The sequence below is a fragment of the Pongo abelii genome, chromosome 16 (assembly GCF_028885655.2).
Source record: "Pongo abelii isolate AG06213 chromosome 16, NHGRI_mPonAbe1-v2.0_pri, whole genome shotgun sequence".
Classification (NCBI taxonomy): domain Eukaryota; kingdom Metazoa; phylum Chordata; class Mammalia; order Primates; family Hominidae; genus Pongo; species Pongo abelii.
In genome coordinates, this window is record NC_072001.2 from 45,576,530 (window position 1) to 45,590,551 (window position 14,022).

General features: G+C 39.2%; 1 protein-coding gene across 10 annotated transcripts in view; it reads left to right on the top strand.

The window, feature by feature from the left end:
* The window catches only part of STARD9 (StAR related lipid transfer domain containing 9), a 151,375-nt gene that overhangs the window by 66,319 nt on the left and 71,034 nt on the right, over positions 1 to 14,022 (top strand). For all 10 annotated transcript variants that reach the window (XM_054532649.2, XM_024232715.3, XM_054532653.2 and 7 more), the window contains 2 exons: positions 8,847 to 8,916; positions 10,350 to 10,422. In XM_054532649.2, coding sequence (XP_054388624.1) covers positions 8,847 to 8,916; positions 10,350 to 10,422 — 143 coding nt within the window. The remainder of the gene's footprint in view (positions 1 to 8,846; positions 8,917 to 10,349; positions 10,423 to 14,022) is intronic.

Here is a 14,022-nt window from a genome sequence, read left to right on the forward strand (position 1 = left end):
ACCAATTCTACAGAAATTTATTGAGTACGTACAAGATGCCTATACTATTCCAGGTGCCATGGGAAATATGAAAATATAAGCCCTTAAAGAACTTGCAGTTCCAGTTCAGAATTGTGAGATGGACCTTCATAGCTACCTAAATCCAAAGAAAGGAAAGGAGTAGCCTTTCCATTAAAAAGTTTATTAATTAGATGAGAGATTAAGTTGAAATCTGAAATGCACAAGGGCCTGCCCAAAGCACACATAAGAGGCCAGTGGTTATAGGATCTAAACTGATAACTAAGTGAGATAAAGACAGTATTGTATTTTTACTGTGGCCTTTATTTTAATATAAAGGCACAGGTGCAAACCAAGAGGTAGGTAGTTGGAACTTGAGAAAAATTCTGTATTTCCTATGTACTCAATCTATAAGTCACAGGAGTTTTCCCCCAACCCCAACCATTTAGTTCTTGTGCCTTTTTTTCTTGCCTTTCTGCATAAACTAGGACCTCTAGTACAATAGTAAATTAAAGTGGTGACAGTCTTGTTCTCAGAGGAAAGCTTCACTGTTTTACCATTAAGTAATAGATTTGCAATAGTGATTGTTTTTAATAGATATTCTATATGCTTCTCAAACTGTGGTGAAGGACCATTTTTTTTTGTGGTGGTGTTTTTGTTTTTGGATCAGAGTCTCACACTGTCATCCAGGTTGGAGTGCAGTGGCACAATCGTTACTCACTGCAGCCTCAAACTCCTGGACTCAGGCAGTCCTCCTACCTCAGCCTCCCAAGTAGCTGATACTACAAACATGTGCCATCATGCCCAGCTAATTGTTTTTTATTTTTTCTTTTAGAGATGGAGTCTTGTTATGTTGCCCAGGCTAGAAGAACCAGTTTTTTTTTTGAATTTTTTAAATTCCAATCTTTGGTATACTAATACATTTATAAAATAAAATAAGGATGAATTACTAGAAAAAATGAAAGCAATATCTTAATTACAAGCCCTAAATCATCTTTACTAGATTCAACAGATATAAAATTACTTTATCAAAGTTACCCTTTTATTGTTTTTGGTTTTGTTTTTTTGAGACGGAGTCTTGCTCTGTCACCCAGGCTGGGGTGCAGTGGTGGGATCTCAGCTCACTGCAACCTCCGCCTCCCAAGTTCAAGCAATTCTGCTGCTTCAGCCTTCTGAGTAGGTGGGATTACAGGCATGCACCACCATGCCTGGCTAATTTTTGTATTTTTAGTAGAGATGGGGTTTCACCATATTGGTCAGGCTGGTCTCGAACTCCTGACCTCAGGTGATCCACCTGCCTTGGCCTCCCAAAGTGCTGGGATTACAGACGTGAGCCACTGTGCCCGGCCCCTCGTTTTTTTTTTTTTTTTTTAAAACAGAGTCTCGCTCTGTCGCCCAGGCTGGAGTGGCACGATCTTGGGTCACTGCAACCTCCACCTCCTGGGTTCAAGCGATTCTCCTGCCTCAGCCTCCCGAGTAGCTGGGACTACAGATGTGTGCCACCACACCCAGCTAATTTTTGTATTTTTAGTAGAGGTGGGGTTTCACCATGTTGGCCAAGATGTCAAACTCCTGACCTTGTGATCCGCCTGCCTTGGCCTCCTCTTTTCTAGTATATTTATTTATAGCTATAGATTTCCTTGTAAACATGACTTTAGCTGTATTGCCCCAGTTTTAATGTGTAGTATTTTCATCATTAATCAGTTTACAATATGTATAATTTCCAATATGATTTCTTTTGACTCATGGATTTAGAAGTGTGTTTCTTTATTTTTTAACACTCAGGGATTTTCTAGTTGTATTTTTGTTATAGGTATCTAGTTTAATAGTATTGAGTTCAGAGAACATGCTCCACATAATTTCACCTAAAACAACATGTATACAGACATGCTTTGGATATATTGCAAGTTTGATTCCAGACCACCACAATAAAGTGAGTATCACAATAAAGCAAAAATCAAAATAAAAACACAAATTTTTGGTTTCCCAGTGCATATAAAAGTTATATTTATGCTATATTTTATTAAGTACGAAGTAGCAGTATGTATTAAAAATGTACATACTTGGCCAGGCACGGTGGCTCACGTCTGTAATCCCAGCACTTTGGGAGGCCGAGGCAGGCAGATCACAAGGTCAGGAGATCGAGACCATCCTGGCTAACATTGTGAAACCCCGTCTCTACTAAAAATACAAAAAATTAGCCGGGCGTGGTGGCGGGCACCTGTAGTCCCAGCTATTCGGGAGGCTGAGGCAGGAGAATGGCGTGAACCTGGGAGGCGGAGATTGCAGTGAGCCAAGATCACGCCACCGCACTCCAGCCTGGGTGACAGAGTGAGACTCCGTCTAAAAAAAAAAAATGTACATACCTTAGTTTAAAAATACTTTATTGCTAAAAAATGCTAGTGGTTACCTGAGCCTTCAGTGAATCATAATCTCTTTGCTGGTGCAGGATTTTTCCTTAATGATGATGGCTGCTGACTGATCAGGATAGTGATTGCTGAAGGTTGGGATGGCTATGGCAATTTCTTAAAACAACTTGTGGAGTTTGTTACGTCAATTGACTCTTCCTTTCATGAAAAATTTTTCTGTAGTGTGAAATGCTGTTTGATAGCATTTTACTCACAATAGAACTTATTTCAGAGTTGGAGTCAATCCTCTTAAATCCTGACACTCCTTTATCAACTAAGTTTATGTAATACTCTGTTTCATTTTTTTGTCATTTCACACAGCATCTTCACCAGGAGTAGATTCCATCTCAAGAAACCACTTTCTCTGCTCATCCATAAGAAGCAACTCATCATCCATTCAAATTTGATCCTGAGATTGTGGCAATTCAGTCACATCTTCATGCTCCACTTCTCATTCTACTTATCTTGATAGTTCCACCACTCTGGAATTACTTCCTCTACCAAAGTCTTGAACCCCTTAAAGTCATTCATGAGGGTTAGAACCAACTTATTCCAAACCCCTCAATGTTGATATTTTGAGCTCCTCTCATGAGTCATGAATGTCCTTAATGCCATCTAAAATGGTGAATTCTTTCTGGAAAGTTTTCAGTAGACTTTGCCCAGATCCATCAGAGGAATCACTATGACAACTATAGCTTTATGAAATGTATTTCTTAAATTATCAGACTTCAAAGCTGAAATGATTCCTTGGTCCATGGGCCATAGAACAGATGTTATGTTAGCAAGCATGAAAACAACATTAGCCTTCTTGTATGTCTCCATCAGAGACCTTGGGTGACCAGGCACACTGTCAATGAGCAGTAATATTTTGAAAATAATCTTTTTTTCTGAGCAGTAGTTCTCAACAGTGGGCTTACTGTAAGCAGATATGCTGTCATCCAGGCTTTATGGTTCCATTTATAGGGCACAGGCAGAGTAGATTTAACGTGATTCTTAAGGGTCCTAGGATTTTTTTTTTTTTTGAGAGAGGGAGGGTATTGCTCTGTCACCCAGTCTGGAGTGCAGTGGCATGATCACAGCTCACTTCAGCCTCAACTTCTCAGGCTCATGTGATTCATTTTCCCACCCATGCGCTACCATACCTGGCTAATTTTTTGTGTATTTTGTGGAGACATGGTTTCACCATGTTGCCCAGGCTGGTCTTGAACTTGTGGGCTCAAGAGATTCACCTGCCTTGGCCTCCCAAAGTTCTGGGATTACAGCTGTGAGCCACCACGCCCAGCCTGGCCTTAGGATTTTCAGAGTGATAATGGCTTCAATTTAAAGTCATGGTGGCTCATGCCTGTAATCTCAGCACTTTGGGAGGTTGAGATGAGTGGATCACCTGAGGTCAGGAGTTCGAGACCAGCCTGGCTAACATGGTGAAACCCCCATATCTACTAAAAATACAAAAATTAGCCAGACATGGTGGCATGTGCCTGTAATTCCAGCTACTCGGGAGGCTAAGGCAGGAGAATCACTTGAACCCGGAAGGCAGAGGTTGCAGTGAGCCGAGATTGTGCCACTGCACTCTAGCCTGGTGAACAAGAGTGAAACTCCGTCTCAATAATAATAATAATAATAATAATAATAATAATAATAATAAATAAAGTCACCAGCTACATTAGCCCCTAACAGGAGAATCAGCCTGTCCTTTGAAGCTTTGAAACCAGACATTGGCTGCTGCTTTCTAGCTATAAAAATCCTAGATGACACCTTTTTCCAATAGAAGCCTGATTTGTCTACATTGAAATTCTGTTGTAGCTACCTTCATTATCTTAGCTTTAGCTATATCTTTTGGATAACTTATTACAGCTTCTCCGTCAGCACTTGCTTGCTTTACCTTGCACTTAAATGTTACTGAGAAGCTTCTTTCCTTAAACCTCATGAACCAACCTCTGCCAGCTCCAACTTTTCTTCTGCAGCTTCCTCACTTCTCTCGGCCTTCATAGCATTGAAGGGAATCAGGACTTTGCTCTGGATTAGTCTCTGGCTTAGGAGAATGTTTTGATGGTTTGATCTTCTAACCATACTGTAAAAACTTTCTTCATAATCAGCAAGAAGGCTGTTTTGTTTTTTTATCATTCATGTGTTCACAGAGTAGCACTTTTAATTTCCTTCAAGAACTTTTCCTTTGCATTCACAGCCTGGCCAACTGTTGGGCGCAAGAGGCCTGGCTTTCAGCCTTTCTTGGCTTTCAACATGCCTTCCTTGCTAAACTTCAGCGTTTCTAGCTTCTGATTTAAAATGAGAGACTCTTTCACTTGGACACTTAAAGGCCATTGTAGGGTTATTAATTAGGCTAATTTCAATATTGTTGTGTCTCAGGGAATAGGGAGGCCTGAGTAGAGGGAGAAAGGTAGGGGAAAGGTTGGTTGGTGGAGCAGTCAGAACATATACATTTATCAATTAAGTTCGCTTTTCTATACAGTTCTTGGTGTACCGACACAATTATAATAGTAACATCAAAGATTACTGGTCACAGATCATCATAACAGATATAATAATAATGAAAAAGTTTCAAATATATATAGCACAGTTTGATTTGTAGCCTAGCACATTGGCCAGTTTTTGTAAATTTTCCATGTGTGCCTGAAGAGAATGTGTATTATGCAATTGTTGGGCATAGTGTTTATATATTACTATTTATCAGGTTTGATACTTGTTCAAATCTTCTGTACCCCTATTGATTTTATTTTTCCACTTGTTTTAACAGATACTAAGAAAGGCAAGTTAAACTTTCCTACTATGAGTATGGATGCCTTTTTCTCCTTTTAATCTGCCAATTTTTGTTTTATATATTTTGAGGCTTTATTATTACATGCATACAAAGTTAGAATTGTTAAAACTTCCTGGTTCATTGAACACTTTTTTCATTGTGAAGGATTTTTCTTTATCTCTAGTAATGCTTTTACTTTAAAGTCTACTTTGTCAGGCATTAACTAAACTAGCTTTCTTTGGGTTAGTGTTTGTATTTTTATCTTCTTTTCTACTTTTACTTTCAGTTTTCTGTGTATGTTTCAGATGTGTTATTTAAAAAATTTTTCCTTTTGCTTTGTTTTACCTTTGTTTCATCACAGTTTTGGTCTTTTAATTTGATAATGTGGTCTGCTTATATTTAATGTAACCACTAATTTTATTTGGGTTTAAATCTGTTATTTTGTGTTTTCTCTTTACTTTTCCTGTTTTATGTTCCTTTTTCTTTACTTTGTCTTTTGGTTTGATAACTTTAAAAAATTATTCCATATTCCTTCTCCACTAGCTTATTATTTACACATTGTCTTACTATTTTGGTGGTTACTCCAGAGATTACAACATAGACCATTGACTTATCAAAGTCTAATATTTACTGGTTGTTCTGCTTCTTCCCAGACAATAAACTTTATAAGACTTGAACTTAGTTTGTCCCTTCTTGACTTAAATGCCATTTTTATGGCTCTTAATTTTTAAAGAATATCCTACCTTTTATCTCTGACTTCCTTCTACTTCAAGAATAATCTTGTTTTCCCTCTAGTGTAGATCTGCTATTGACAAGTTCTCTTTTGGCTTTTTGTTTGTTTGTTTGAGATGGAGTCTTGCTCTGTCACCCAGGTTAGAGTGCAGTGGCGCGATCTCGGCTCACTGCAACCTCCACCTCCTGGGTTTGAGCAATTCTCCTGCCTCTGCTTCCCGAGCAGCTGGGATTACAGGCACCTGCTACCATGCCCAGCTAATTTTTGTAATCTTAGTACTTACTGAGATGGGGTTTCACCATGTTGGACAGGCTGATCTTGAACTCCTGACCTAAAGTAATCCACCGGCCTTGGCCTCCCAAAGTGCTGGGATTACAGGCATGAGCCCCCACACCTGGCCTGCTCTTCTTATTCTTGAAGGTAAAGTTCACTGAGTACAGAATTTTAAATTGATGGTTATTTTCTTTTAGTCGTTAAAAATTATACCATTCTCTTCTGCTTTCCACTGTTTTTGCTGAGAAGTCATCTCTTAGTCTAATTTTTTCAATATTTTTCCTTTTGTCTTTGAACAGTTTATTATAATCTACGTATGGGTAGATTTAGGTTTTTAAAAAATCATGCTGGGATTTTTGAATTGTGCTTTTGTATCTTTTTATCAGTTTTGGGAAGTTCCTGGCCATTACCTTTCCTTTTTTTCCCCCCTTCCCTCCACTACCATTACCTCTTATAATATTCCTTCTACCCCATTCTTTCAGGACTCTAATTACAGGTATGTTAGGCCTATTCCCTGTATACTCTGTGAGTCTTACCGTTTCTTCTATAATTAATTAATTAATTAGGCATGAAGTCTTGCTAATGTTGCCCAGACTGGTTTTGAACTCCTGGGCTCAAGGAATCCTCCTGCCTCAGCCTCCCAAGTAGCTGAGATTACAGGTGTGCACTACCACACCTAGCTTCCACTTTTTTTTTCTTTGAGATAGAGCCTCGCTCTGTCGCCCAGGCTGGAGTGCAATGGAGCAATCTCGGCTCACTGCAACCTCCACCTCCCGGGTTCAAACGATTCTCCTGCCTTAGCCTCCCTAGTAGCTGGGATTACAGTCGCGCGCCACCACACCCGGCTGATTTTTGTGTTCTCATTAGAGACGGGGTTTCACCATGTTGGTCAGGCTGGTCTTGAACTCCTGACCTCGTGATCCACCCGCCTCGGCCTCCCAAAGTGTTGGGATTACAGGCTTGAGCCACTGCACCCGGCTGCCTCCATATTTTTAATCTTTTGTCTCTCTGTGCTTAATTTTGAGTATGTTTCTGATCTATCTTCCTGCTCACTCATTCTTTCTTCAGCTATGTCTAACCTGCTATTAAACTTTATATTGAGTTTTTATTTTCACTTACAGTATTATTTCTCAGATATCCATTTTATTATTTCATTATAGTTTTCAAGTTTACAATCTTGTCTTTCAACTCCTTGAAAATAGTAAGCAGAGTTACTTTTTTTTTTTGAAATGAAGTTTTGCTCTTATTGCCTAGGCTGGAGTGCAATGGTGAGATCTCAGCTCACTACAACCTCTGCCTCCTAGGTCCAAGTGATTCTCCTGCCCCAGCCTCCCGAATAGCTTGGACTATAGCCTCCCGCCACCACGTCCAGCTAATTTTTTGTATTTTTAGTCGAGGTGAGGTTTCACCATGTTGGCCAGGCTGGTCTTGGAACTCCTGACCTCATGATCCACCTGCCTTGGGCTCCCAAAGTACTGGGATACTGGGATTACAGGCGTGAGCCACCGAGCCTGGCCTTTTTTTTTTTTTTTTTTTTTTTTTTTTTGAGATGGAGTTTCGCTCTTGTTACTGAGGCTAGAGTGCAATGGTGTGATCTCGACTCTCCATAGCCTCTGCCTCCTGGGTTCAAGGGATTCTCCTGTCTCAGCCTCCCGAGTAGCTGGGATTACAGGCATGCGCCAACAAGCCCAGCTAATTTTTCATTTTTGGCAGAGACAGGGTTTCTCCATGTTCGCCAGGCTGGTCTCAAACTCCTGACCTCAGGCCCGCCCGCCTCAGCCTCCCAAAGTGCTGGGATTACAGGCATGAACCACAGTGCCCAGCCTTCAGAGTTAATTTAAGTCGGCCTAGTAGCTTCAGTATCTGGGTCTTTCTTGGATTGCTTTCTATTGACTATTATTTTTTTTGGTTTCATTTATGTTACTTTGTTATTTTTGGTGTAATTGTATTTAGCAATAAGCCCATGAAGTTACTTTGTTTTTGAATCTCTAATACAGAGATTCTCTAGAACAGTTGGGAAGGCCTTTGGGACTTGGTCAGTAACCAGCCATGAAGATTTACTTTCATGCCCGTAGGCTCCTCTTCACCTATCTAAAGCCTCCCCATTCTATAGTGGCTAAATTTAAGTCTCAGTTCTTCTATGGAGCCTGCCCTGACCACGCCGCTGATCTCCTCATCATGTATCATCTTTCCCACTCCTGTAGCACTTGGCCATATTGTCTTGTATAGTGTAACTTATCATGATTGTAAACTGTGGGAGGACAGAGATGAGTGTACTTTGTATTTTGTATGCCAAACCGAGTCTGCCACCTTGTGGGGAAAACAACACTGGCCTACCTCAGGGACTTCGTGAGGGCCAAATGAGAACAGTTCTTATAACCTATATGGCAGAATTGTAAGGAATTATAGTTGTTGTTAGCATATGGTCTATATGACTTATAGACCATAATCTCTGTGAGGGCAGAGACCTATATTCCTAGAGCCTATCATATACCTGACAAGAGGTTTCCAATAAATATTTCTTGATTTAATTTATGATCTGAATGAATTTGGCCAGATTCCCTCATTTTTATCTATTAAATAATATGAAATAGGAATGATAAAGACTTATAAGAAAAGGTTAAAGTTTACCAAAAATTTCATTTAATTTCTTTTTTCTGTTTCACAAATCCGATAGGTTTATCTCAACATGTAGTTACCAATTATAAGCAAGTAATCCAACTCTTGGAGGAGGGAATTGCAAACAGGTAACAGGTTTGTTTGTTTCTATCATTCTTTTATCATCACACTCCTGTCCTGTGTTCCCATTTCCCTTTGGGGAGTGTATAATGACACTTAAAATTGTCTCTGTGTGTAGAGATGTTCACAACCAGGAGGCTCTTCCCAGAACAGTAATGTTCCCAGGGTAAGGGGTGGTGACTAAGATTTAGTCTCTTCTCACTAGTAATGAAGCTGGAATCTGTTCTGGACATAATAATATTAGGCAGTAAGCCCAAGGAAGTTACTCTATACTTCGTTTAGAGCTTCTAAATTTGGAAGAAAGGATTCTTACCTGCGTTGTCCTCTCCTCAGATTTGATAGATATAAGGATGAATATAGTGTAAAAGTTTCAGAAAAACATTTTTTTCTAGTTTTGCATACTTATAAGGTAGCCCCTCAAAAGACTGTTTTGAATCTGCTATGAATAACTAGGTGCTGTAGATTCCCCTGAAAGCTATTGTAAATTGTAATAACATTCCATGTTGTAAGTTACTATGAAATACCTAGAATATTACAAGTAAATGTCCCTAAAAAGGGCTTTTTTTTCTGGGGTAAAAAGATCTTTAGAGCCTTCTATTTATCCTGTTAATAGCAGGACCAAGTTAATTGAACATAAAGGAAGAAATTTAAATTTAACATTCTCCTGAGCTTCATGGAACTCTCCTGGAGACACTTGCTTCTGGTCTTCAGGATACCCTGAGCTCTGTGATTTTTCAGTGTCAGGCTTGAATCATGAGACTAGCCTCTAGATTTTGGCCCTTTTCTTCAATTCTCCAGATCCTCTGAGAACACAGCTCAATGAGATGCTCTTAGATAAAGGAAAACCTCTCCTGACTTTAAGGGTTAACACTGTAATGGATTTCTAAGGGAGATCGTGAATTCCACCTGGCTTAAGCATGATATTGATGTGATTTAAGATCTCATTTCCAAAATCTTTCTGACACTGTAGAATTAATATTCTGTGTTTAATCAAAACTTATATTCTCTGTCTTTGAGGTATCTTCTCTAGCAAGCTCTCTACATCCACTTGTCTTACTAAAATGACTCCAAGAATAAAATAAAGTGAAAGAATAAAATAAAATAAAATGGGTCTATCTTGGGCATGTTCTTCCAGGTTGATGACGCTCTAGTCTTCATTTCCCTTTTCACTCGAATTTTTGCTTCTATTGCTTAAAAAAAAAAAGTTTCAGTGTAGTTTAGTGTGAAGCTACACTCTGTTTTATGCTCAGATATCAGCACCTGGAGTGCTGCTTCTGCCCTCTTTGGACTATTCTCTTCATGATACTGGACTAAATATGTGTGTTTTATGATTCTCATCTGTGAACCTCAGCACTAACATTTCTTGTATTCCCTATGGATCCTTAAGAATCTACCATGTGTAAACAATCCTCGTCCTAACAGTTTTTCCTTACATACACAGAATCACAGCAGCCACCCATGTTCATGAGGCCAGCAGCAGATCCCACGCCATTTTCACGATCCACTACACGCAGGTTGGTAACCCCTTACATTTGGTGAGATTTCTTCCTCTCCTTGTACCTTTAAACCACTTTCTTGTCTTCCTTCCTATTTCTTTTTTTGTTTGTTTGTTTTTGAGACAGGGTCTCACTCTGTTGCCCAGATTGGAGTGCAGTGGCACGATCTCGGCTCACCTCAACCTCTGCCCCTCAGGCTCAAGCGATTCTCCTGCCTCAGCCTCCCAAATAGCTGGGATTACAGGATGCGCCACCACACCCGGCTAATTTTTTTTTGTATTTTTAGTAAAGACGGGGTTTCACCATGTTGGCCAGACTGGTCTCAAACTCCTGACCTCAAATGATCCACCTGGCTTGGCCTGCCTAAGTGCTGGGATTACAGATGTGAGCCATCATCGCCCCTGGCCCTGTTTCTTTTCCTTTCCTCCTACTCTCACGTTTATAGGTGCTCTGATAGAACCTAATATTATAAACCAGATTTACACACACTCCATTAAGCTATACACCTAGAATGGGTAGAAGCATTTTATAAAGACTAATCAAAATATCTTCTGCTTGTATTTATTTTTAACATTTTAAAACACTTTCACGTCTATGTGATCAGTATGGACATTTAAAACAAAAGGTTGAAAAGAAAATAAGCATTAAAATGAAATATTAGAAGATTCACTTCCATTATGATGGAATGAGGAGGTCAAGTCATATCCCCAAAAGCAACTATAAAGCTGGACAAAATCCTTTCTGTGGTCTGAAAATAGATTAAAGGAATGTAACAAAGTGAGAAGCACCACACCCAAAATAAAACGATGACCAAAAACTCCCTAAATTTGTTGAAAATCATTTATAGATCTAAGAAGCTCAAAGGACTCCAAGTAAAATAAACACAAAGAGACCGACACCTAGACACATCATATTTAAACTGTTGAAAGACAAAGAGAAAATCTTAAAAACAGCTAGAGAAAAGTGACTCATACAGGAGAACAATTACATGATGAATGGCTGACTTCTCATCAGAACCATTGAACCCTAGAAGTCAGGGGGCTGAGATAATATAAAAAACTGGCAATAAGAACATCCCCAGATTGGGGAAAAAAAAAAGTAGAATTTATTGCCAGCAGACTTACCTGACAAGAAAACTAAATGAAATCTTCTAGGCTGAAAGAAAGTGATATTAGAAAGTATCTTAAATCTATAGGAGACAATGAGATATCTGGGAATGGTAAATGTGTGAGTCAATATTAAAAAACCTACATTCTTTCTCATTTCTTCTCCTAATGTCAATAAAAAAATAAGATTACATAAAACCACAATTATAACAATACATTTTTGTACATCGTCGTATATGAAAATAACAGCACAAGGGAAGTGAAAGGAGATATATTTAAGTAGAGTTTCTATATTTTACAGGAGTTAAGTTGGTATTATTTTGAAGTAGATCATAAAGAAAGATATGTATTGTAATCTGTAGAGCAACTACTAAGAAAATAGCTCAAAAATATAATTTTAAAAATCAACATTTCTTCTGCCTCCTCTGGGCAGAAAAAACAACAGAAATTAAAATGGTACATATTAATTAAAATACCTAACAGTTAAAGGCAGTGGAGGAAGAACAGAGGAACAAAGGAGATATGAGACATAGAAAAAAGAAAAATCAGACATGGATGGTTCTGAGCACATCAATAATTATTAAATACATTAAGTGTGAATTGCATAAGGTACAAATTTTCAGATTGCATAAAAGCGAGACCCAACTATATGCTGTCTATAAGAAACACACCTTAGAACCACAGACACAGGTTGAAAGTAAAAGGATGGAAAAAGATATACTGTAATAATAGTAACGATAAGTCCTAGCCAGAGTAATAAGACAAGAGAAAGAAATAAAGGGCATCCAGATCAGTAAAGAGGAAGTCAAACTGTTGCTGTTCGCTGACAACATGATTGTATACCTAGAAAACCCTAAAGACTTATCCAAAGAGCTCCTGGAACTGGTAAATGAATTCAGCGAAGTTTCAAGGTACAAAATTAATGTACATAAATCAGTAGCCCTGCTATACACCAACAGCAAGCAAGCCGAGAATCAAATCAAGAACTCAACATTTTTTGCAATAGCTGCAAAAAAAATAAAATACTTAGGAATATACTTAACTAAGGAGGTGAAAGACCTCTACAAGAAGAACTACAAAGCACTGTTGAAACACAGACAAATGGAAACATGTCTCATGCTCATGGATGGGTAGAATCAGTACTGTGAAAATGGCCATACTGCCTAAAGCCGTCTACAAATTCAATGCAATCCCCATCAAAATACCACCATCATTCTTCACAGAACTAGAAAAGACAGTCCTAAAATTCTTATGGAACCAAAAAAGAGCCCACATAGCCAAAGCAAGACTAAGCAAAAAGAACAAATCTGGGCCAGGCACAGTGGCTCATGCCTGTAATCCCAGCACTTTGGGAGGCTGAGGCGGGCAGATCACTTGAGGTCAGGAGTTTGAGACCAGCCTGGCCAATATGGTGAAACCCCTCTCTACTAAAAATAGAAAAAATTAGCTGGGCGTGATGGCGGGTGCCTGTAATCCCAGCTACTCGGGAGGCTGAGGCAGGAGAATCGCTTGAACCTGGGAGGCAGAGGTTGCAGTGAGCTGAGATCACGCCGCTGCACTCCAGCCTGGGCAACAGAGTGAGACTTCGTCTCAAAAACAACAACAAAACCAAATCTGGATGCATTACATTACCCAATTCAAACTATACGATAAGGCCAATAGTTACCAAAACAGCATGGTACTGGGACAAAAGCAGGCATATAGACCAATGGAACAGTTTAGAAAATGCAGAAATAAAGCCAAATACTTACAGCCAACCAATCTTCGACAAAGCAAACAGAAATGTTAAGTGGGGAAAGGACACCCTGTTCAACAAATGGTGCTGGGATAATTGGGAAGCCACGTGTAGGAGAATGACAGTGGATCCTCATCTCTCACATTATACAAAAATCAACTCAAGGTGGATCAAAGGCTTAAATAAAAGACCTGAAACCATAAAAATTCTAGAAGATAACATTGGAAAAATCCTTCTAGACATTGGCTTAGGCAAAGACTTCATGAGCAAGAATCCAAAAGCAAATGCAACAAAAACAAAGATAAATAGATGGGACTTAAAACAAAAATCTTCTGCACAGCAGAAGAAATAATCAGCAAACAGCCCACAGAGTGGGAGAAAATCTCTGCAGTCTATGCATCCTACAAAGGACTAATATCCAGACTCTACAAGGAACTCAAACAAATCAGCATGAAGAAAAGTCCCATCAAAAAGTGGGCTAAGGACATGAATAAACAGTTCCCAAAAGAAGATATACAAATGGCAACAAACATAGGAAAAAAAAATGCTCAGCATCACTGAGGGAAATGCAAGTCAAAATCACAATGCAATACCACCTTACTCCTGCAAGAATGGCCATAATCAAAAAAATCAAAAAAGAGGCTGGGTCGGTGGCTCACACCTGTAATCCCAGCACTTTGGGAGCCTGAGCCAGGTGGATCACCTGAGGTCAGGCATTCAAGACCAGCCTGGCCAACATGGTGAAATGCTGTATCTACTGAAAATACAAAAATAAGC